Raw genomic sequence first — 24,939 nt, forward strand, 5'->3', positions numbered from 1 at the left:
TTGGTGCTTAGAGAAGGGGCACGGGTCCCCATGGCTTTTCCTCTTACTATGGGGTGGGTAGGGGAGGGGAGGGGGCAGGCTTGCAGGGGCCAGTGACCGAGGCCCGCCGTTGGAACTGATGGCCCTCATCCACAGCCCAGCCCAGGTGGGAGCAGGGCTTTCCAAGGGCTTGTCTTGGGTCAGCCTGCTTCCAGGGACTCTGCTGCAGCTCCCACCCCTGTCCGGAGCACGGAATCCCCCAGGCTCCCTGGCAGCCCTGTCAACCTCTGTCCTCCCAAGCTGAGTGTGGGGCGAGCTCTGGAGGTCAGCACCGCTCAGGGGGGCCCTCGGGCTGCTTGCAGGGGCCAACCGCCTGACCCTGGAGGATGCCAACATCGTGCAGCCTCTGGGCCTGACCGTCCTTGGCAAGCATCTCTACTGGATCGACCGCCAGCAGCAGATGATCGAGCGTGTGGAGAAGACCACTGGGGACAAGCGGACTCGCATCCAGGGCCGCGTCGCCCACCTCACTGGCATCCACGCAGTGGAGGAAGTCAGCCTGGAGGAGTTCTGTACGTGGCAGCGGGGTGGGCAGGGTGGCCTCTAACTTGGACAGACCCCTGGAGGAGGCGGGAGGCCAGTGCAAGAGCCCGTGTGGCCTCGGCCAGGCGGTGGGCTCCGCCAGATGCCAGTTGTTGCCTGCTGGGGTTCAGCAAGATGTCCAAATGTCCCGGGGCCTCTGAGGTGGTTTTCTTTTGCTGTAGAACAAATCACCACGAACAGCATTTTAAGACAACACCAACTCTTTTTTTTTTTTTTTTGAGTCAGGATCTCGCTCTGTTGCCCAGGCTAGAGTGCCGTGGTGCAAACACAGTTCACTGCAGCCTCGACCTCTGGGCTTAATTAAGTGAACATCTTGCCTCAGCCTCCCAGGTAGCTGGAACTACAAGTGGGCACCACCACACCTGCTAATTTTTTTTTGTAGAGACGGGGTTTCCCCATGTTGCCCAGGCTGGTCTGCAACTCCTGGGCTCAAGCAATCTGCCTGCTGTGACCTCCCAAAGTGCTAGGATTATAGGTGTGAGCCACTGGCCTGACAACACCCATGGATTATCTCTCGGTTCTGTAAAGCAAAGTCCAGGCACAGCGTGGCTCACCTGGGTTCTCTGCCCAGGGTCTCACGGGTCCAGAATCAAGGTGTCAGCAATGCTGGGCCCTCAGCGAAGGCTCCGTGGAGAAATTGGCTTCCTTGCTCACTCAGCAGGTGGCAGTTGTGGGGTCGAGGTTCTGTTTTCTTTCTGGTTATTGGTCGGGGACCACTCTCAGCTCCTAGAGGCCACCCTAGGTCCTCGCCCCATGGCCCCTCTGCCTCAGCAGTGGGGGCTCCCTGCGTCAGTCCCTCCCGCACCTTGAGTCTCTCTGACTTGCTCCCCTCCCACCAGATGGGGAGCCTGCTCTGCTTCTAAAGGGCCCTGTGATTCGGCTCAGCTGCCTTTAGATTAGATTAGCCTCCCCTTTGATAGACTCCAAGTCGGCTGATTAATAACCTTAATCACATCCGCAGAATCCCTTCTGCCACATAAGGTCATGACACCTTGCTGGGGACTGGGGTGGGAAATTATGGGGGCATTTAGGATTCTGCCTGCCACTGCCTTGCTGTGTCCCAGGGCTTGGGGGAGGGGCCTCCACAGCTGGGACCACAGTCCTTCCTCCCCTCCATGTTAACCATCTGAGGATTACTTGAGACCAGCCTGGGCAACATGGTGAGAACCTATCCCTACAAAAAATACAAACAAAAAGGGACTGGGCTGGGCTCCGTGGCTCATGCCTATAATCCCAGCACTTTGGGAGACCAAGGTGGGCTGATCACTTGAGGTTGGGAGTTTGAGACCAGCCTGCCCAACATAGTGAAATCCCGTCTCTACTAAAAATACAAAAATTAGCAGGGTGTGGTGGCAGGCGCCTGTATTCCCAGCTACTGGGGAGGCTGAGGTGGGAGAATCACTTGAACCTGGGAGGCAGAAGTTGCAGTGAGCCGAGATTACGCCACTGCACTCCAGCCTAGGCAACAGAGTGAGACCCTGTCTCCAAAAAAAAAAAAGGGCCAGGGGTGGTGGTGACAAAGAGACCCTATCCCAAAAAAACCAAACACCGAATCCTGGAGACAGTGAGGACACTGAATCCCTGAGACAGTGAGGACACTGAATCCCTGAGACAGTGAGGACCCTGTGAAATTTTCCTGGGTGGGGCGGGGAACAGTGTCTTCTGGCATTTCTTCCACCTGGGAGTGGTCAGCTCTCCCTCCAAGCCGCCTCCTCTTCTTCTCATTGTCAGGATGTTGGAAACATTTGGTTAACTGGATAGAATAATGCGAGTTCCCAGGGACTTGGTCCATTGCTATTTTATTTTATTTTATTTTATTTTATTTTATTTATTTATTTATTTATTTATTGAGACGGAATTTCATTTTTGTCGCCCAGGCTGCAGTGCAATGGCGCGATCTCGGCTCACTGCAACCTCTGCCTCCCAGGTTCAAGCGATTCTCCTGCCTCAGCCTTCCAAGTAACTGGGATTACAGGCACCCACCACCACACCAGGCTAATTTTTTGTATTTTTAGTAGAGACAGGTTTTCGCCATGTTGCCCAGGCTGGTCTTGAACTCCTAGCCTCAGGTGGTCCACCTGCCTCGGCCTCCCAAAGTGCTGGGATTACAGGCGTGAGCCACCGCACCTGGCACCATTTGCTATTTTAATTCCCACGTGTATTAGTGTCCCACGGCTGCTATAACAAATGACCACAAATTGGACGGCTTAAAGCAACAGAAATGGATTCCCCCAATGTGCTGGAGACCAGAAGCCCGCGACCAAACTGTTGGGAGGGCTGTGCTTCCTCTGGAAGCTCCAGGGAGGATCTGTTTGTTGGCCCCCTTCCAGTGCTGTGGGTGCCAGCGTTCCACGCTTGTGGATGCGCCGCCTCAACCTCTGCCCATCTTCATGTGTCCATCTCCTTTGCGTCTGCATCTTTACCTCTTCTTCGTGTCTGTATTGCCTCTTATAAGGACGTCTGTCATTGGGTTTAGGGCCCACCCAAATCATCCGAGATGACCTCGTCTTGAGATCCTTAACCTGCAAAGACCCTTTTCCCAAAAAAACGTTATGCTCGCAGATTCTAGGCCTTAAGACGTGGGTGTATCTTTCTGGGGGGCACTATCCAACCCATTATACAATGAAAGAAGGGAAGAGGGCCAGGTGTGGTAGTTCACGCCTATAATCTCAGCACTTTAAGAGGCTGAAGCGGGAGGATCACTTGAGCCCAGGAGTTCAAGAGCAGCCTAGGCAACATGATGAGACCCCGTTTCTACAAAAAGTTAAAAAAAAAAAAAAAAAAGGCCGGGCGTGGTGGCTCGCACCTGTAATCTCAGCACTTTGGGAGGCTAAGGCAGGCAGATCACGAGGTCAGGAGATCAAGACCATCCTGGCTAACATGGTGAAACCCCGTCTCTGCTAAAAATACAAAAAATCATAGCTGGGCGCAGTGGCTCACGCCTGCAATCCCAGCACTTCGGGAGGCCGAGGCAGGTGGATCACGAGGTCAAGAGATCGAGACCATCCTGGCTAACATGGTGAAATCCCGTCTCTACTAAAAATACAAAAAATTAGCCAGGAGTGGTAGCGGGTGCCTGTAGTCCCAGCTGCTCGGGAGGCTGAGGAAGGAGAATGGCGTGAACCCAGGAGGTGGAGCTTGTGGTGAGCTGAGATTGCGCCACACCACTGCACTCCAGCCTGGGCGACAGAGCAAGACTCCGTCTCAAAAAAAAAAAAAAAAAAGCCAGGCATGGTGGTGCATGCCTGTAGTCCCAGCTACTCAGGAGGCTGAGGCAGGAGGGTTGTTCGACCCACAGAGATCAAGGCTACAGTGAGCCATGATTGCACCACTGCCCTCCAGCCTGGGTGACAGAGTGTGACCCTGTCTCAAAGTAAATAAATAGGAGGAGAGACAAGTGGGCAGTTCAGACTGATGGTCATGGGCACAGTAGGGACTGGTGCAGACAGGCTGGCCTGTGATGTCAATTTCCATGTCAGTAGAAAGACTCTGTAGGCTGCCAAGAGGAATAAGTGGGAGGATCCTCCCAGAGAGGCTGGGCCTGCAGGATGGCCAGTTCTCATGAGTTCTCATTTGGCCCCTACCCTCCAGGCTGTGGTTCTGAGGTGGGAGGCAGAGCCTGACCTCCATTTGTCTTGTTTTGTCTTTGCAGCAGCCCACCCATGTGCCCGTGACAATGGTGGCTGCTCCCACATCTGTATTGCCAAGGGTGATGGGACACCACGGTGCTCATGCCCAGTCCACCTCGTGCTCCTGCAGAACCTGCTGACCTGTGGAGGTAGGTGTGACCTAGGTGCTCCTTTGGGGTGATGGACAGGCACCTGATTCTCTGCCTGCCAGGCTGCTGCCTGGCATCCTTTTAAAAATCACGGTCCCTGTGGCATCCAGTTTCCAAAGCTGATTGTGTCTTCCTTTGTCCTCCTTTCTTTTCTACTATGTGCATTCGGTGCTATGAATTTTCCTCTAAGTACTGCATTTCCTGCATCTCACAAATTTTGTTACATTTTCATTTTCAGGTAGTTTGAATATTTTTATACTTCTCCTGAGATGACATCTTTAGCTCATGTGTTATTTAGAAGTGTTGCTTAGTTTCTAAAGAGTTGGGGCTTTTCCAGCTGTCTCTCTGCAACTGATTTCTAATTTAATTCCACCGTAGTCTGAGAGCTTATTTTATATGATTTCTGTTATTTTAAATGTGTTGGGTGTGGTGTTTTTGTTGTTGTTGTTTTGTGTTTTTTTATTTTGTTTTGCTTTGTTTTGTTTTTGAGACAGTGTCTCGCTCTGTCGCTCAGGCTGGAGTGCAATGGCGCAATCTCAGCTCACCGCAACCTCCGCCTCCCGGGTTCAAGTGATCTTCTTGCCTCAGCCTCCTGAGTAGCTGAGATTACAGGTGCATGCCACCATACCCAGCTAATTTTTGTATTTTTATTAGAGACAGGGTTTTACCATGTTGGTCAGGCTGGTCTCGAACTCCTGACCTCGTGATCCACCCGCCTTGGCCTCCCAAAGTGCTGGGATTACAGGCGTGAGCCACTGTGCCTGGCCGTTAGGTGTGTTTTATCACCCAGCATCATGTGGTTTATCTTGGTGAATGTTCCGTGTACTCTTGAAAAGAATGTGGATTTTGCTGTTGTTGGGTGGAGTGTTCTAGAAACATCAATTAGATCCAGTTGATTGATAGTGCTCATCAGGTTGTCTATATCCTTCCTTCCTGACCGCCTGCTCGAGCTGTCAGTTATTGACAGGAGTGTGGAGTCTCCACTCTAATGGTGGATTTGTTTATTTCTCCTAGTAGTTCTGTCTTTTTCTCTCCTTCTACCCTTGATCCTCTTCTCCCCCTAGGGCTTCCTGGTGTTGGTAGTGGGAGAGTGGGGTAGTGAAGAACATGGGCTTTAGGGCCAAAGAGGCCAGGGTTCAAATCCTGGCTCTGTCACTTCCCAGTTGAGTGACCCTGGCCGGTGCCTGACCCTCTCTGAGCCTCCACTTCTTCCTCTGTGAAATTGAGAGCACTTACCTGACAGGCTGTCATGGGCATGAAGTAACAGGGCACTCCACCTGGACCCTGACACGTGATGCACAGGAATGCCAGCTGCTATGCCGTGGGCGTGGCAGTAGTAATAAAGTGACCATCTGTATCCTCACCACAGTGAAGCCTGCCCAGGGCTTTCTGTCCTATGCCCCCATGCCACCAGGTGGCCTTGGATCCTGTTGGTTCTGTGCTCTGCTCAGCTCCCTTTCTCCCGTGGGAGTTCCTGGGGGCTCAGCTTCATCCTACAGACAGCAGCACACGCTGGCTCTGCGCCTTTTTTTTTTTTTTCTTTTGAGATCGAGTCTTGCTTTTGTCGTGCAGGCTGGAGTGCAATGGTGTGATCTTGGCTCACTACAACCTCCACTTCCCGGGTTCAAGTGATTTTCCTGCCTCACCCTCCCGAGTAGCTGGGATTACAGGCACCCGCCACCACGCCCAGCTAATTTTTGTATTTTCAGTAGAGATGGGGTTTCACTATGTTGGCCAGGATGGTCTTGAACTCCTGACCTCAGGTGATCCGCCCACCTCAGCCTCCCAAAGTGCTGGGATTACAGGAGTGAGCCACCACACCCGGAGTGCCGGTTCTTTTTAGCGGTTTATCTTGTTCCTGGAGAGACTGGCTCCTGCCCAGGAGCTCGGGGAGTAGGACTGCGGGGTGCTGCCTCACACCTTGAGTTTGGCCGTAAGCAGAGGGGACATTTTGTGACTGTCCCCCTCCTGAGCTTCCTGGCAGCTTTTCTCTAAGTTACAGCCCAAAAGCTCAGGTGGATTTGCAACCCAAGGGTGTCTGTGCACCTCCCACTGATGCCTGAACTGCCCTGGCCAAGAGACGGGGCCGTCAGAACGCTGCACCAACCGCAGCCTTGGGCCTCCATGCCAGAGGCCATGCCCTTCCATCCACCGCCCCCTGGCCTGGGCCTTGGCCCTCCTCCTCGAGGACTCCAGGCCCCTTCCTCACGGCTCAAGAGATGTGTATTTACTGCACAGGTGCTTGTCATTCTCTTGTGGCCTCTTCTCCAGGGAGATCACAGAAGGACAGGGGCTCACTGAGGTCTCGGACATGGACCGTTTGATAGTGGCAGGAGCCAGGCTGGGCAAGAGGCAGCCAGAGTCACCTCAGCAGTGCCATCACCACCGCCATTCAGCCCTTCCCTGAGCTGGGCGCGCCCCTGGCTCTGGCCCCAGTGTCCCAGTTACAGCTCACAGGAGCTTGTGGTGCCCAGCGGTTGCTTCTGATTGAGAGTCGAGGTCGGAGGCTTTGGGAGGCTGAGAGGCTGCTCGGTTTCACAACTGCTAAGGGAGACTTGGGCTCCATCTCAGGTCTGCCCTGTGTCGCCCTCAACCTCCAGCCACCGGCCCTCCGTGTCCCCCATGGCCAGGCATGGCTTGCAGACATCTGTCATTGGCTCCTCTCAGCCGCCATGGGCTGACCCTGGCGTGTCCTCCTGTGGCCGAGCCCAGTGGAGACAGCCGCTTCCTTTTATTACGCGAGAGCTTTCGTCTTTGATCAGGCCCCCTCCCCTGTGCCACACAGTCCCTGTCACTTGGGTGAGCCTAGTAGTCATGGGGAAGGCCTGCGGGTTCCAAACATCCAATGGCTTGCATGCAGCGTGACAGCTTGAAACCGATGTTTTTTTCCTTGATCAGATTTCAGCTTGGCAGGGGCTTTGCTCAGCTTTCAGTGAGGCCTGGGCCGATTTCCCAGCATCCCCCTCTGAGGCCAGCCTCTGTTTTCTGTGATTTTCTGTACAAAGTGGGAGGGAGGAGTCCTAGGAAATGGGGGGCCACCTCGAAGCCGAGGGCTCCTCTGGCTTCTCTGTGCCAGTGCCCCCACGCTTTGTGTCTGTGTCCCCAGCCCCTGGGACTCTGCTGTTCCCTGCGTGCTGCCGCATGCCCAGCCTGCACTGAGGACGTGGAGCCCCGAGGGGCAGGATGGCTTCCGTGGTCATGCGTAGGAAGTGGCCTTCACCCTTCGATGATCTTCTCCCTCCTCCCTTTCAGCGACCTCCCCCCAGGTGTCCTCGGCCCTCCTGCCTGTGCTTTGTCCCATCTTCTGCAGGTGTCTGGGACGTGCTGACCGGTCCTCTGCCGGCTCCCGCCTTGCTGTGCGCACACTGATCACCACAGAGGCCTGGCCCTTCTTTTGTAGCAGTCCCACACCTGCAACAGGTGTGGCTGCTGACCACCTGCTTTCTGCCCCTCTGGTCCCGAGGAGGGCGCAGTGGGCACTCAGGCATGGCTGAGCAGATGTGTGTTGCCGGGAGGAGGAAGGACTGCTCCAGTCAGGGCTGAATTTCCCACCCGGAGCATTTCTGCTGTATTTGGTGTAGCACCTGCTGCTTAAAGCTCTGATTCCCAGTCAGCCCCCTTTCCCTTCTGCATTGAAAAACATGCAGATGCATGTCTTCTTGCAGTGAATGTGTATTCTCCCAGCCTCTCTTCTGGGTTGGGGCTGGAGGTGGGGCGGCGCACAGGAGCCGCAGCGATGGAGGATGTGCGGGTGCAGCACCTGGCACAGCAGGGATGCCGAACCCACGCTGAGTCTGTCTCAACTTCTTTGAAGCCCAGTCATGCTATTGCCTGGGTTTTGCTAGGCAGGGCTGCGTGTGATGCTCTCCTCTGTCCCTCCCCCAGAGCCGCCCACCTGCTCCCCGGACCAGTTTGCATGTGCCACGGGGGAGATCGACTGTATCCCCGGGGCCTGGCGCTGTGACGGCTTTCCTGAGTGCGACGACCAGAGCGACGAGGAGGGCTGCCCCGTGTGCTCCGCCGCCCAGTTCCCCTGTGCGCGGGGCCAGTGTGTGGACCTGCGCCTGCGCTGCGATGGCGAGGCCGACTGTCAGGACCGCTCAGACGAGGCGGACTGTGACGGTGAGGCCCTCCCCGTCAAGACTCTGCCAAGACCCTGGCCCTGCCCTCCGGGATACAGAGCTTGGGGCTGCCTCCGGCCTCACAGGAGTAGGGGCTCTGAAAACATTTGCTTGCAGGGAGATCGCCAAGGCTGTCTTTTAGGCCCAACAAGGAAAACTCTGCAGTCCCACCCATCATGTCCCACCAGGTAGTGTGGCTTGAAGGCAGACTGTGAGGGTCTGTCTCACCTTCCTGCATTAGGTCAGGAGTTTCACAGAAACCTGAGGCACATTCAGGGGTGGGCTGCAGAGGTCCATGGCTTACACCCTGGAAAATCCCCCCAAAAGACAGTGCTGTCTCCACTGACCAGTCTGTGGGATAGTGCTTAAGCCTGAGGGGTTTCTATCAACCTGTAGAATCAGGAGGTATAAAGAGATTTGCTCAGGCATCCTGGGCCCTCTCTGACCAGCAGGATCTTCCTTTAGATCTTGACAGTGAAACACATCTCTTCTGTGCCCCCTCTGAGTTTTCTTTCATTCATTCATTCACTCATTCATTCATTTATTTGAGACAGTCTTGCTCTGTCACCCAGGCTGGAGTGCCCTGGTGTAATCTTGGCTCACTGCAACCTCTGCCTCCAGGGTTCAAGTGATTCTCCTGCCTCAGCCTCCCTAGTAGCTGGGATGACAGGTGTGCACCACCATGCTCGGCTAATTTTTGTATTTTTAGTAGAGATGGGGTTTCACCATGTTGGCCAGGCTGGTCTTGAACTCCTGACCTCAGGTGATCCACCCACCTCAGCCTCTCAAAGTGCTGGGATTACAGGCGTGAGCCACAGCGCCGGGCCTGAGTTTTCCTTTTATGAATGACCTGCTTGGTTGGTTGCCTGCCACATGTTGTCAGCACCACAGGCCCAGGACTGCTGAGGAGCTGTTGATGTCCTCCCTCTCCCAGAGCCACCGGCTCTGTTAGGTAATTCACACGCGGTCTGGCCACTGTCCTACGTCCTCATTCACAAAGAGCAGACATTTGGTAGAAGATGAGGGCCTGGGAGTAACTTCCCTCCATGTTTTTCTATAAAGACGTAGTGGTTAAGTCCTTCCAGCGCATTGACCATTGGAGAATTTTATGGAGGCTGTAGACTAGGGGCTGTTAAACTAAGGGCCCAGGGGCCAAATCCAGCCTGCCACCTACTTGTGTAAATAAAGTTTTCTTGGTGCACAGCCATGCCCATTCATTTCATTTACACAATGTCTGTGGCTGCTCTCATGCCAAAAGCAGGAGAACTGAGTGGTTATGCTGGAGACCTACGGCCTTCAAAGCCCCAGACCTCATGTCTGGCCCTTGATAGACAGAGCTTCCCCAGCCCTGCTGTGCACCCTGGCCCAGCATGTGCTGTGTGTGTGATTTCAGCTTGCAGGAGCCGTGGTTAGGAATTGTCCCTGTGTTGGTCCATTTTGCATTGCTATGAAGGAGCACCTGAGGCCGGGTAGATTATGAAGGAAAGAGGCCTGTCTGGCTCATGGTTCTGTAGGCAGTACCAGTATGGCACCTGCATCTGCTCAGCTTCTAATGAGGTCTCAGGAAGCTTTGACTCATGGTGGAAGTCGAAGCGTGAGCAGGTGCATCACATGGTGAGAGAGGGAGCAACGGAGAGAGAGGGAGAGCCTCTCCCTCTTGCCCTCACCTTGAGAGGAGATGCCAGGCTCCTTTAAGTAACCAGCTCCCATGTGAACTCACAGTGAGAGCCCACTTGCTACTGCAGAGAGGGCACCAGGTCATTCATGAGGCATCTGCTCCCATGACCCAAACACTGCCCATCAGGCCCTACCTCCAACCTTGGGGTCATATTTTATTTTGTTTTATTTTATTTTATTTATGTTATGTTATTTATTGTTTGAGACAGAATCTCGCTCTGTTGCCCAGGCTGGAGTGCAGTGGCACGATCTCGGCTCACTGCAAACTCCACCTCCCAGGTTCAAGCGATTCTCCTGCCTCAGCCTCCCGAGCAGCTGGGATTACAGGCACACATCACCACACCCGGCTAATTTTTGTATTTTCAGTAGAGATGGGATTTCACCATGTTGGCCAGGCTGGTCTCAAACTCCTGGCCTCAAGTGATCCACCTACCTTGGCCTCCCAAAGTGCCAGGATTACAGATGTGAGTCACTGCGCCCAGTGAGGGTCACATTTCCATTGAGATTTGGAGGGGCAGACACTGGAACCATCTGAGCCCCCTCATCCCGCTCTAGCTTCTCCTCCTGTGTGCCCCGCGGTGCTGGTGGCAGGCCCTCATGCCGGCTCTGGCGCCACGCTCTGTTCCAGAAGCTTGCTTCCCTGCTCAGTTGCCAGAAAATCATCCCATCCATTACAAGGACAGGGTCCCCTTATCTCCTGTTCCCAGGGCAGGACACTGGGGGCAGGGCAGGTGGGGAACTGAGCAAGTTCTCCGGGGCAGGCGTGGCTATGGCTCCCTCTGGGTGGGCGTCTGAGGAGGGGAGGAGGCAGCCGTCAGTGCCCTGGCTTGCTCTTCCTCCCTGGCCAGAGGCCGTGGCCTTGCGCTGCTCCCATGTGGGCTGCCTGCATCTCCAGTGGGTTGTGCTCCCTCCCCTCCCCCCAAGCTCTGCTGGGCACCACTGCCTTCCACAGCCCCCACTCTCGGGAGGCGAAGCTCCTTGTGGCCATTCCTGTCCTTGGCACCCACCCCCCCAACCTGGTAGAGCCTTGGGCGGGGTCTATTACTCCTTGCATGGCGTAGACCTCCCCATAGTAGGCACCTGACAAATACTTCCGGGGGGGCAGGCAGGAGGTGCGTTGAGGTCTCAGCCCTGGCAGTCCCTCCCCTACGTGGCATAGGCCTCGCCACAGGGTCATCGAGGGTGGGTGGAGACTGCACTAGACCACTCCCTGCTGGTCCTAGAAAGGGTCCCAGCTGTCTGCTCTCTGTTCGGAGTCCAGACCTTGGTTGCTGTGCCCTGCGTGGTGGGCTGGGGGCACCCTCCAGCCTCCTGAGTGTGTGGCCTCTCCTTGCAGCCATCTGCCTGCCCAACCAGTTCCGGTGTGCCAGCGGCCAGTGTGTCCTCATCAAGCAGCAGTGCGACTCCTTCCCTGACTGTATTGACGGCTCCGACGAGCTCATGTGTGGTGAGCCAGTTTCTGGCATGGGGAGGGGGCATCCGGGCTGGGTTCCCCCAGGAGCGTGGGGTCTAGGGGAGGAGATGTGCCTTTCCAGCGGGGCTGGGGGCTGTGTGGGAGACTCAGGCGGCTGGGAGGCTCCTTGCGGGAGGCAGGGAAGCCTTTCCCAGGGCAGTGGCCAGGAGGACAGACTGTGAGCTGTGGGCTTGGCGGCTACAGAGTCCGCCTTGGTGGGCGGGGCTGACCCTGCCCAGGTGCCTGCAGCACGCACCCACCCATGGGACCTTGCTGAGCAGCGTCTGTCAGGCAGCAAGATTACCCCTGAGGGCTGCAGTGGTCCTGTTCCCTGGCAGCTTACTGTCTGGCTGAGGAGGAGTGATGTTCACATATGCACACATGTCATGTGCACACACACGTACATGACAACGTCTCACATGCTCAAATAGCATGACCTGTACAGTCATGGATACAGGGCCTAGGGGATAGGAGGCCAAGACAGTGAGGGAAGGCCTCCTGGAGGCAGTGGCTCCTGAAAGGCTGTCTGATTCAGGCAGGAAGGGAGCTGAGTTCAGATAGGAAGTAGCAATGAGTCATTGTGTCTGGGGACATGGCCACTCCTTCGCTGCAGAGGGACCTGGGCTGAGAGCTCCTCTCTTCTGGCTGCAGCAGGGAGAGAAGTCTGTAGGGGGAGAAGGGGGCTTCCTCAAGGGACTCCCTGTGCCCTTTGGCACCTTCATGCCAGGTCAGGCTTGAGGCCTGAAGGCAGTGGTGGGGGCCACCAAGAGTTGCCTCCTCTGCTGGGCAAGTTTCCAGTCTGACAGGCCTGTGCCTGGGCCTCCAGCATGGCCGTGGGCCCCAGCTGTGGGGGTGCTGTTGATGCACGGCCAGGCCTTGCCGCCAGAGCTCGCGTGCTTCCTCCCATTCCTCTGACATCATCGATGCCCTCAGGATCGCTGGGCCGGCCCTGTGGGAGAGTGAATGTGGCTTTTGCCAAAGTTGAGTCTGGAGCCTGGAAACTTCCCCATGGGCAGCCTTGATAGTGGAGTGGCCCAAGGAGCCCACCCAGCCGGCCCTGCCCCTCCCGTGGCTGGTGGGCGGCACCAGGGGCTGCCTGGCTTTGCTGTTTGACCAACATCACCCGGGCTGGCCAGGGCGCACTCACTTCCGCCACCACCGAGGGCCCTGGGCGAAGCAGCAAATACCAGGTGCCTTGGCAGGGATGTGTTGAGGGCGGTGGGGAGTCGGACAGGGGCGGGGGTCAGAGGAGGAGGAGGGTGCACCGTGCAGGCTGAAGGGCCGCGTTACCCCGAGGTTGGCCAGGCTCCCCAGGCCTAGCCTCCCAGCTTGCCCAGTTTCTCCCCACCCTCCACGAGTGGCAAAGCCAGCCCCTTCAGGGCGCACGGTGTCTGCCCCCAAGGAGGGCCCATTCCTTTGGGGTTAATGTCGGCCACCTCTTTCTGTCTGTCTCTGGCAGAAATCACCAAGCCACCCTCAGACGACAGCCCGGCCCACAGCAGTGCCATCGGGCCCGTCATTGGCATCATCCTCTCCCTCTTCGTCATGGGTGGTGTCTATTTTGTGTGCCAGCGCGTGGTGTGCCAGCGCTACGCGGGGGCCAACGGGCCCTTCCCGCACGAGTATGTCAGCGGTACCCCGCACGTGCCCCTCAATTTCATAGCCCCGGGCGGTTCCCAGCATGGCCCCTTCACAGGTAAGGAGCCTGAGATATGGAACGACCTGGAGGAGGCAGGAGAGTAGTCTGGGCAGCTTTGGGGAGTGGAGCAGGGATGCGCTACCCCGGGCCCTCTTGCACGTGTGGCAGACATTGCTAATCGATCACAGCATTCAGCCTTTCCCACTGAGCCTGTGCTTGGCATCAGAATCCTTCAACACAGAGGCCTGCATGGCTATAGCAACCCGCCCTTTGGCACTGTAGGTGTGGAGATAGCTCCTTGGACTTGACCTTCGTATTCTAGTAGGACATGTGCTGTGTTGTCCACAAATTCTCATGTCCCCTAGAAATGAAGTGGGGGCAGCTGGGCTCTCTCCAGAGCTGAAGGAATCACTCTGTACCATACAGCAGCTTTGTCTTGAGTGCAGTTGGAATTTGTGGCTGAGCAGTTACAATTCCTACGTAGCCCAGGCACCAGGAACGCAGGCTGTGTTCGTAGATGGCTGGGCAGCTGCACCGCAGAGCTGCACCATGCTGGTTTGTATCACATGGGTGACCATGGTATGTCTAAGAAGGTGGAGTCCCTGTGAGGTCTGCAGGTGCCCCCACAGCTCCAGGCCACCTTGAGGATTGCCTCTGCCTGCCCAGCCCTGAGTTCCCTCTTCCCTGGCCTGTCCCACTGTCACCCCAAGCCGGCCTCATTGGGAGCCTGTTGGATGGCGGGGTATAGATGTAACCTGATTCTCTCTGGGGAGCGCAGTTACCTGGCTTCTCAAGAGCTCCTAGGAGCCCACAGTGGTGGCACCATCACAGTCGCAGCAGCCCCCAGAGAACGGGGCCCTGTCTGTTCCTGGTGTGCTCTGTGCTGCCCCGCCTGGGTTCCCCGCCCTAGTTGCAGACCCCTTGGGGGAGGTACCATGTGTCTCCCGTTTCACAGATGAGCCCCAGGGAGCTCACTCTAGTAGTGGCCAGAGAGGCCTGCGGCTCAGGGAGCGGGGCACATCTCCAACAGGACACACCGCCCTGGTCTGAGTCTCGTGGGTAGCGGGAGCAGAGGAGAGCGCCCTGTGTCTGTGGGGCGGCTTGGCTGAGCCTCGAAGCCACCTGACCGCCCCCGTCCCTTCCCTGCCAGGCATCGCATGCGGAAAGTCCATGATGAGCTCCGTGAGCCTGATGGGGGGCCGGGGCGGGGTGCCCCTCTACGACCGGAACCACGTCACAGGGGCCTCGTCCAGCAGCTCGTCCAGCACGAAGGCCACGCTGTACCCACCGGTGAGGGGCGGGGCCGGGGAGGGGCGGGGCGGGATGGGGCTGTGGGCCCCTCCCACCGTCAGTGCTGGCCACGGGAGGCTTCTCGGGTTCCTGGGGGCTGTGCCACCGCCTCTGAGGCATGCTTGCTTTCTTCCCTTTCCAAATCCTTCTGTTTCCTTCAATGACATTGTTGATTGTGGATAATCTGAAAACCACACAAAAATATAAAGAGCCGAAATATCACCCAAATCCATCTCCTAGAGTGGCTGTTGGGCCACGTCAGCATCCAGGCGGCCGTCTCTGTTCCGCACGGCCCAGCCCATCGATGGCCGCCTGCACCAGGCCTGTCTGCCCTCTGTGAGCTTCCCCACGGGGTCCCCTCCACGAACACCCTGTTCTCCCCCCCAGGGCTGGCTGCTTCCTGGAAAACAGCTGGATGGTTTTGTGCATGACACACAAACACACGGTGATTTTCGTGGCTAAAATACTCCCTGGAGCTTTCGGCAGGGTGAGGGGCTGGCTCCAGCTGAGCCACGCCCTAAGTGAAATGACTGAGGAGAATAAACTGCCGCCGCCCTCCAGGATCCTTGGGGCTGGCTGGGGAGAACCCCCGTTTCTGGGAGCACAGCCCCAGGATGCCAAGGCGAGCTTGGTGCCTGGATGTGAACCCCTGAGTGTAAACGGCGGGGGCTGACTTGACATGCTTTGTATGCTTTTCATTTGTTCCTGCAGCTGTATGCCCCTAAGGTGAGTCCAGCCCCTTTCTGCTTCCTCTGGGGTCTCGCCAGTGAGCCCCACCTTGCCGGGGCTGGTTCCTACCGCCCTTCTGGGTATCCCTCACATCTGGGGTCTTGTCTTCTTGTTTTCTTTTTCTTTTTTTTTTGAGAAGGAGTTCCACTTTTGTTGCACAGGCTGGAGTGCAATGGTGTGATCTCTAGTCTCACTGCAACCTCTGCCTCCCATGTTCAAGCAGTTCTCCTGCCTCAGCCTCCCCAGTAGCTGGGATTACAGGCATGTGCCACCATGCCCAGCTAATTTTGTGTTTTTAGTAGAGATGGGGGTTTCTCCGTGTTGGTCAGGCTGATCTTGAACTCCCGACCTCAGGTGATCCACCGCCTTGGCCTCCCAAAGTGCTGGATTACAGGCGTGAGCCACTGCACCTGGCCTTTTTCTTTTCTTTTCTTTTCTTTTTTTTTGAGACAGGGTCTCGCTGTGTCACTCAGGCTGGAGTGCAGTGGCGTCATCATGGCTCACTGCAGCCTCTACCTTCTAGGCTCAAGCAATCCTCCCATCTCAGCCCCTAAGTAGCTAGGACTGCACGCATGCGTCCCCATGCCCAGCTAATATTTACATTTTTTGTAGAGAGGAAGTTTCACTATATTGCCCAGGCTGGTCTCAAACTCCTGGACTGGAGCGATCCCCCCGCCTTGGCCTCCCTAGGTGCTGGGATTACAGGCATGAGCCATCGTGCCTGGCCTGGGGTATTGTCTTCTTATGGCACCTGACTGTGGTGGGCCCTGGGAAGGAAGTAGCAGAAGAGGGTTCTCCTTGGTTTCCTGGACAGGAACTGAGTGTTCCGGAGGCCCCAGGGCCTGGCTACGTTTAGGGACAAAGGGAACTGGGAACCAGAAGCCGAGAGTTTAAACACCCACTGCCCTTCTTCTCTGCTCCTGCTGCTGCAACCCAACTTAACCAGCCAGGAGTGCCAGGAACCCGAGCAGGGTCCCCATGCACACAGCAGGAGGCTCACGAATTCTGTTTTCGTGTTCTCCCTTGGGAGCTGGAAGGATCTTAATCAGGCAATAAGAGATGGCACTGACCAGCCAGCTATTTTTTTAAATCACTTTATTGTTTAACCATACAACTCACCCACTTAAAAAAGGGTACAGTTCAGTGGGTTTTAGTGTATTCACAGATGTGTGCAACCCTCGCCACAGTTAATTTTAGAACACTTTCCTGCCCCTAAAAGAAACTCTGCATGAAGCCAGCTGTTTTTAAATTAGCAAAGTTATTTTGCATCTATTAAATATATGTTCATGGTACAAAATTCAAAAGCTACAGAAGAGCCTGCAGTCCAAAGAGACCCTGCCCCCATGACGGCAAGCAGGACTCCCCGGGAGGCATGGCCTCCTGCAGTGTGTTTCTTCTCTGTCCCCCCGGGGTCATCTGTACGTATGCAAGCATACAAGAGCATGGACTTTGTTTTCCCAGCCAAAAGATAATTGTAGATTTATGTGCAGTTGTGAGAAATAGCACAGACCCATTTATCCTCTGCCTGGTTTCCCCCAGTGCTGCCTGCCATCTTGCATGACTTCCATGCCTATCATAAGCAAGACATTGATAACCATCCTTTCACCTTATTCAGATTGACATAGGTGTTTTTTGTTTGTTTTTGAGACAAACTCCCTCTGTCACCCAGTGGGATTGTAGTGGCACAATCACAGCTCACTACAGCCTCAAACTCCTGGGCTCAAGCGATTCTCCTGCCTCAGTCCCCTCGAATAGCTCAGACAGCAGGTGTGCACCATCATGCCGGGCTAATTTTTAAATTTTTTGTGGAGGTGAGGCCTCACTATATTGCCTAGGCTAGTCTTGAACTCTTGAGCTAAAGTGATCCTCCTGCCTCAGCCTTCCAAAGTGTTAGGATTACAGGCATGAGCCACTGCTCCTGGGCTGGCATATATGTTTTCATAAGCCCAAAAGATAGCATCTGAAGAGTCAACATTGAGCTTTGCCTTTTGCTACTAACGATGTATAAAAGGTGGTGTTCTGAGCATTTCGGAGGCTCCCAGCTGCCGTGTGCACCCTGCCTAGAACTCTACCATAACCCGTCTCCGGGAGGAGTGCTATGGTTTTCCTCATTTTGCAACAAGGAGGCCGAAGAACTGAGCATGAACCACTGGCCCGGGTTGTTCAGTTGGTAGGCAGTGGGGCCAGGCCGTCCAACTCACAACCACCTTCTACTCTGCTTCCCCCGCACCCTGAAGTTTGTTATGTTTCGAGGGCAGAGCTGCCACATTCTTGGTGGCTAAACAGCGCTCCTTGTCAGACGTGGCTGGGCCCCCACTGGAGGGCATCAGGGTCCCCTCTCCTGCTGCGGTTGAACCTTGGCTGTTTCAACCACTCCTGCCAAGTGGCCCTCTGAAAGGGACAGTCCATCTTTTCTCAGCAGAGGGCCACACCGGTAAAACTGTCCCTGGCACCCTTTCTCTCCACCTGTCTAATATAGAGTAAAAATGGTCTTATGTTAAGATCTTCATTTACATTTATTTTATTATGAATGATGTCAAGCATCATTTTGTGTGTTTAGGAACCTTTGGGCCCGGCGTGATGGCTCGCAGCTGTAATCTCAGCACTTTAGGAGGCTGAGATGAGCTGATCACTTGAGGCCAGGAGTTTGAGACCAGCCTGGCCAACATGGAGAAACCCCGTCTCTAGTAAAAATTTAAAAATTAGCCGGGCATGGTGATTCCAGCTACTCGGGAGTCTGAAGCATGAGAATTGCTTAAACATGGGAGGCGGAGGTTGCAGTGAGCCGAGATCGTGCCATTGCACTCCAGCCTGGGTGAGAGAGCGAGACTCTTTCTCAAAAACAAGAACTTTTGTCATTTTATTTTTCTCAGAAGGGTCTGTTCAAAGTCCTTCTTCTATTGGGTTGTTGATACTCTTATTCATTTGTGAGGTCTCTTTAGATACAGATAGACTATGGAAATTGGCCCAGAGCCCGCGATGTGTATTGAAAATATTTGTTTCCCAGTCTTTTGTCTTTTGATTTGGGTTATGGTATGTTTTACCATTTATACGATGCAAGTATCAATCTCGGCTGGCGCTGGTGGCTCACACCTGTAATCCCAGCACTTTGGGAGGACGAGATGGGCGGATCACCTGAGGTCAGGAGTTCGAGACCAGCCTGACCAACGTGGTGAACCCCCATCTCCACTAAAAATACAGAATTAGCGAGGTGTGGTGGCACATGCCTGTAATCCCAGCTACTTGGGAGGGTGAGGCAGGAGAACTGCTTGAATCCAGGAGGTGGAGGTTGCAGTGAGCCGAGATCGCACCACTGCACTCCAGCCTGGGTGACAGAGTGAGACTCCATCTCAAAAAAAAAAAAAAAAAAAGAAATTATCAATCTCCTCTTTTATGATATATATATATATTTTATTGTTGTTGTTTATGCTCAGAAAGGCCTTCCCTGCTCTGATCATAAAGAACAACTTATTTTCACACTTTTTTTTTTTTTTTTCTGAGATGGAGTTTCGCTCTTGTTGCCCACGCTGGAGTGCAATGGTGCGATCTTGGCTCACTGCAACCTCTGCCTCCTGGGTTCAAGCGATTCTCCTGCCTTAGCCTCCCGAGTAGCTGGGATTACAGGCATGCGCCACCACACCCGGCTAATTTTGTATTTTTAGTAGAGACGGGGTTTCTCCATGTTGGTCAGGCTGGTCTCAAACTTGCGACCTCAGGTGATCCACCCACCTCGGCCTCCCAGAGTGCTGGGATTACAGACGTGAACCACTGTGCCCAGCCCACACTCTCTTTCTTAATGTCCTCCTCCTCTCGTTTTACATTCAGATCTTTAATTCTTCTGGGATGTAATTAGATTTGATGAGCAAGGCAGGCATCCAGCTTGTTTCTTTGCTGATGGCTTCTGGGTGGCGTGAATTAGTCAGGGTCTATCAGGAGGCAGAAACTCTATGAGAATTTGAACAGAGAAAGTTCCGTCTACAGGCTTATTACCAGGGACTGGAATAGCAGGAATTGACCAGTGAGATGTACAGAGAACTCTAAGAATGCAGGAATAGGCCAGGCATGGTGGCTCACACCTGTCATCCCAGCACTTTGGGAGGCCAAGGCGATGGATCACCTGAGGTCAGGAGTTCGAGACTAGCCTGGCCAACATAGTGAAACCACATCTCTACTAAAAATACAAAAAAATTAGCTGGGTGTGGTGGCGCATGCCTATAATCTCAGCTACTCGGGAGGCTGAGGCAGGAGAATCGCTTGAACCTGGGAGGCGGAGGTTGTAGTGAGCCGAGATCGTGCCGTTGTGCTCCAGCCTGGGCAACAAGAGCGAGACTCAGTCAAAACAACAACAATAATGCAGGAATAGCAGATGAGCCGAGGTGGGGCCTCCCCACCCCCCACCCTGGGCCAAGATCCAGTCTTCTTTGAAGAGAGCCTGGCTGTGGTTCACGGGACATCTGAGACGTTGCCGAGGCGCTGCATTGGTGGATCTTGCCAGAAATCTGCCCGGTGCAGATTTGGGCAGAATCTCAAACTTTGCCTTGGGATGTAGGAGAGAAACCAGGTCTGGTCAAGTTCCTGAGAAGAGGTGGAAACAGACCCCATAGGCTGGGGCTTGGGCAGCTGCAGGAAGCCCTTTCTGCTGCCTCCCTGCCTGCTCTTTGCTTTGAAGCACCTTTCCCAGCGCCCCCAGTCTCTTGCCCTCCCGATGTTGGGGTCAAATCCTGAGGAATACCCAGGCTGGCTCTCTGGGCCAAAGAGGACCCTCCCCAGAAAGAGCAGGGCCCAGTGCGGCTTCCTAAAGGGCAAGGGAAGGGCCTGGGCACTCCCCAGAGGCTAGTCACCAGCCATCAGGATAGCCCCAGGAAGCAGGCCTTCTCGAGCCCATTTTATTACTTTATTTTATTATTTAATTTTAAATTTATTTTTTGAGACAGAGTCTCACTCTGTTGCCCAGGCTGGAGTGCAGTGGTGCGATCTCGACCCACTGCAGCCTCTGCCTTCAGGGTTCAAGGGATTCTCCCACCTCAGCCTCCCAAGTAGCTGGGATTACAGGTGCTCGCCACCACACCGGGCTACTTTTTGTATTTTTAGCAGAGACGAGGTTTCACCATGTTGGCCAGGCTTGTCTCGAACTCCTGACCTCAAGTGATCCGCCTGCCTCGGCCTCCCAAAGTGCTAGGTCGAGCCCATTTTAAAGTTGAAGAAACTGAGGCTGAGACAGGTAAATTCCCTCCCCAGGGATCCTGCTGCAGCCGGAAGGTGGTAAAACAGGACTTCACCCGGGTCTGTCTGGCATGAAAGGCTGTGTTCTCGTACCACCCTAGGGGGCCTGAGAGAACTGAGTCCCTCGGGGCATAACTGACAGTTCTGTTCCCATTACTCCGCAGGGGCTTGGATCTGGCTGTATCCTTTCCAGGAGGGCCTTGGAGACCCACATAAGCCCTGCACCCTTTGGGAAGCTGCATGTTGGGTTGGGGTGCCATCAGTGGCACTTGTGGAAGGTGCAGATCTGTGTGGGTGTGTGGGCCTGGGGCCTCTGGTCCCTTCCTCCCATTGTAGGGCTGGTTGTGTGCTGCCTGGCCCTGGAGGGTACGTTCATATGGTGAATTTGTCTGTTTACTATCCCAGCTTTGGGGCTGGTGCCAGCACAGGCCCATGTGAAGGGGGTGCCTTTGTCTGGAGTGGGGTCGCGGCTCCTCCCTCAGCATGGCGACTTCTGTGTGTGGGTCAGGGCTTCAGCAAGGACGCAAAGCCCCTGAGTGTTCGGAACAAGGGCGTCATTGCAGGAGTTAGACTGTGCATGATGGAGGGAGGAGGGGCAGGAGGAAAGGTCATAAGGAGAGTTCCTGGGAAGGTCCCTGAGGAGCCTGGTGAGGTGCTCACTGGTGTGGAGGACACTCAGGGCCTGCGGGGACATCTCCCACTGCTGGGGGCCGGCCACAAAGGGGAGTGGCCGAAGTCCTATCCCTGCCTTCACAGCCCATCATCTGGTCCCAAGGCAGGTACTCGGAAGGGCGTGGGCACCTGGGCCAAAAGTGCCTGGGTTCCCTTTGCCTCTCACTGAGATGACTTTCAGGGCAGGTGGCTGCTGCCTCCCCTCCCATCCCCAGGTTTTGCCAACTGGCCAGAGGAAGGGGTCCTGGGAAGCAGGGGGGCCAGAAGCCCTCCCTGCAAGGAAAGCCCGAGGGACGAGGGAGGAAGGAAGGAATGCCCAGGCCGGCGAGGCTCTAGGTCACCCTGGCTTGGTTCTCCTCAGATCCTCAACCCGCCGCCCTCCCCGGCCACGGACCCCTCCCTGTACAACATGGACATGTTCTACTCTTCAAACATTCCGGCCACCGCGAGACCGTACAGGTAGGACATCCCCTGCAGCCCTCCATGGCCATTGGGTTCCCGCCAGCCCGTGGTGGAGGGGCCTGATCCCCATGCCACTGATGAGGTGTTCTGGGGGCTAGTGGGCAGGTGCCAGGCCCAGCCCTGCCTCCCTCTGCTCTGCCAACCACACTAGGCTGCCTCCCCAGACGAACCCAGCGGGGACTGAGTGTTGGGTTCAGAAACCAGCAGAACTCCACGTTCTGAGCTGCTCTTCAAGTTGCTCCTGTGGGGGTTATTTTTAAGCTGGGAAATGGCTGTGGAGTTGAGGGGCTGGGGGCTTGGGCTCCAGGGTCCGACCGTGTGTTTGAGTCCGGCTGTGGAACCCTAGCCATTGAGATACCCCCTCTTGGTGGCTCGGTCCTCTTACGATGGGACAAGTCTTTGAAGGCTGCTGCAGCACCCACCGTGGACCCCTAATCGTGTGACGTCACCAGGATGGTCCGGGCTGCTCACTTGCCACAGTGGCCTGTTTGAGCCCGGGAATCCAACGGGGCTGCTCAGCTGGACACCAGCCCCGAGCTGCCCATGTTGGGGTCACAGGCCCCACCTCCCTGGTTGGGGTGGGGCAACTGAGAGTGTGGAGAAGTGGGACCCAGGTGTGCTGGTCTCCGCAGGGGCTGGATCAGAGCCTGGGATGGGCAGGGTGAGCCTCCTGACCTTTAACCCAGTGGTGTCAGCCAACATGGCCCACCCGCCAGCTGCACCGGGCCCCACCCCCAGAGGTGAAGGGGTGGGATGGGTTGGGCCTGGGCCAGGACACCTCTGGACCACACATTCCTCATTGCTTGGGTCCCTGGAGCCGCAGGGCCTCCCGAGTGTGGTGCCACCTGCCACCTAGTGGCCATTTCCACGAACTCCCAGGCCTGGCTGGGGAGCCGGAACTGCAGCCTCCGTTTCCACCCCGCTCCGGGTCGCCGGGTCGGGCCACCTCCCTGATGCCTCAGTATTATATCAAACTGTCACAGTCTGTCCCACAGCCTTACAGATCACTGTCTCCAGAATGGTCACATCCACACCAGGCAGGCCAGTCTCGCTAGTCCCCCATCCCACCTCCTGCCTTTGTTCATGCCATCCTGTTCTGGGCCCCACTGCAGACACATCTTCCCTCCTCGCCATCTGACCTCACAGCAGTTGGGCTCCAAGAGGAGTATCCTGTCCTGCTGCACTTTTCTCAACACCCAGTGTTGGCTGCAACTTGCCACCCATTGCAGGCCCCTCTGTGACAGGACAGGGGCTCCTAAACACACCACAGTTCCGAGTCTGGACTCACACAGTGGGATGCAGCGTTTCTGGGCCACAGTGGGGAGCAGGCAGCCTCTGGGAGGATGGGAGGTCAGGAGCCATCTTGCGAGTCAGGTTGCTTGAACTCAGGATGGAAGCGTTCTGGACCCATTGGTTGCTGTATTAGCCTGTTCCCACGCTGCTAATAAAGACATACCTGAGACTGGGTAATTATGAAGGAAAGACGTTTAATGGACTCACAGTTCCACGTGGCTGGGGTGGCCTCACAATCATGGTAGAAGGCAAGGAGGAGCAAGTCACATCTTACATGGCCTCAGGGAAGAGACAGAATGAGAGCCAAGCGAAAGGGGTTTCCCCTTATAAAACCATCAAGTCTAGTGAGATGTATTCACTACCAGGAGAACAGTGTGGGGGAACCACCCCCGTGATTCAATCCTCTCCCACTGGGTCCCTCCCACAGCACGTGGGAATTATGGGAGTACAATTCAAGATGAGATTTGGGTGGGGACACAGCCAAACCATATCGGTTGCCAACATTTACAGTAACAGTGTTAGGTGAACAGTTGTCCTGTCTCCTGTTTTGTCGGGCACTATTTCTAGCACTTTCCAGGCAGAATCTCATGTATCCTTCACTTTTGAAATGGGCACTATTTCATCCCCACTTTTATCAATGAGAAACTAAAGCTCAAAGAGGTCAAGTAAGTTCCTGGCCAAGGTCAGCTAGCAGGCTCTGGAGGCCTCGTTCTCCTCAGAGGCAGCCTTGGCAGGGCCCGGGCTTGGCAGGCTGCAGGGCAGGTGTGGGCATGCCCATGGTAGAGGTGGGACTGTTGAGGCTCAGGGTAAGTGATGAGCCCTGGCCACACAGCAGGGTGGGTCCAGAGTCAGGCCTGCACCTTCTGGAGCTGGCCTGTGGACAGGCCTTTCCCGTTCACAGCCCCGGGGCTGCTGTGCCCACCAGGGCGGATGTGCCTACCAAATCCCACTCCTCTGTGTGTGTGTCCCTTTCAGGCCCTACATCATTCGAGGAATGGCGCCCCCGACGACGCCCTGCAGCACTGACGTGTGTGACAGCGACTACAGCGCCAGCCGCTGGAAGGCCAGCAAGTACTACCTGGATTTGAACTCGGACTCAGACCCCTACCCGCCCCCACCCACGCCCCATAGCCAGTACCTGTCGGCGGAGGACAGCTGCCCGCCCTCGCCCGCCACCGAGAGGAGCTACTTCCACCTCTTCCCGCCCCCTCCGTCCCCCTGCACGGACTCATCCTGACCTCGGCCGGGCCACTCCCGGCTTCTCTGTGCCCCTGTAAATAGTTTTAAATATGAACAAAGAAAAAATATATTTTATGATTTAAAAAATAAATATAATTGGGATTTTAAAAACATGAGAAATGTGAACTGTGATGGGGTGGGCAGGGCTGGGAGAACTTTGTACAGTGGAGAAATATTTATAAACTTAATTTTGTAAAACAGAACTGCCATTCTTTCGTGCCCTGTGTGCATTTGAGTTGTGTGTCCCCGTGGAGCGAATGCCAACCCCCGGACCACCATGAGAGTCCTCCTGCACCCGGGCATCCCTCTGTCCGGCTCCTGCAGGGAAGGGCTGGGGCCTTGGGCAGAGGCAGATGTCTCCCCTGGGATGCATCTCTGAGCTGCAGGCTGGGCCGGCTTTATGTGTGTGTGGCCTGTGCCGTCAGAAAGGGCCCTGGGCTTGATCACGCTGTTGCTGTTCGTCTTCCTCAGATTCTTAGTCTTTTTTTTTTTTTTTTTTTTTTTTTGAGATGGAGTCTCGCTCTGTCACCTGGCTGGAGTGCAGTGGCACAATCTCAGCTCACTGTAAGCTCCGATTCCCAGGTTCAAGTGAGTCTCCTGCCTCAGCCTCCCAAGTAGCTGGGACTACAGGTGCTTGCCACCACACCTGCCCAGCTAATTTTTGTATTTTTAGTAGAAACGGGGTTTCACCATGTTGGGCAGGATGGTCTTGATCTCTTGACCTCATGATCCGCCCGCCTCGGCCTCCCAAAGTGCTGGGATTATAGGCATGAACCACCGC

The 24,939-nt window shown here is 55.4% G+C and overlaps 1 protein-coding gene across 5 annotated transcripts in view; it reads left to right on the forward strand.

Annotated features, from left to right (window-relative positions):
* LRP5 (LDL receptor related protein 5) overlaps positions 1 to 24,358 on the forward strand; it is a 141,058-nt gene extending 116,700 nt beyond the window's left edge. For 4 of the 5 annotated variants that reach the window (XM_063644165.1, XM_063644144.1, XM_055270611.2 and 1 more), the window contains 8 exons: positions 342 to 551; positions 4,235 to 4,360; positions 8,246 to 8,482; positions 11,495 to 11,605; positions 13,071 to 13,307; positions 14,401 to 14,540; positions 21,526 to 21,623; positions 23,895 to 24,358. In XM_063644165.1, the coding sequence (XP_063500235.1) occupies positions 342 to 551; positions 4,235 to 4,360; positions 8,246 to 8,482; positions 11,495 to 11,605; positions 13,071 to 13,307; positions 14,401 to 14,540; positions 21,526 to 21,623; positions 23,895 to 24,156 (1,421 nt within the window). In that variant the 3' untranslated portion in view covers positions 24,157 to 24,358. The remainder of the gene's footprint in view (positions 1 to 341; positions 552 to 4,234; positions 4,361 to 8,245; positions 8,483 to 11,494; positions 11,606 to 13,070; positions 13,308 to 14,400; positions 14,541 to 21,525; positions 21,624 to 23,894) is intronic. The other variant, XM_063644154.1, reaches the window with a different exon arrangement.
* The last annotated feature ends 581 nt before the right edge of the window (positions 24,359 to 24,939 follow it).

The sequence above is a fragment of the Symphalangus syndactylus genome, chromosome 1, assembly GCF_028878055.3.
Source record: "Symphalangus syndactylus isolate Jambi chromosome 1, NHGRI_mSymSyn1-v2.1_pri, whole genome shotgun sequence".
In the NCBI taxonomy this organism is placed as follows: domain Eukaryota; kingdom Metazoa; phylum Chordata; class Mammalia; order Primates; family Hylobatidae; genus Symphalangus; species Symphalangus syndactylus.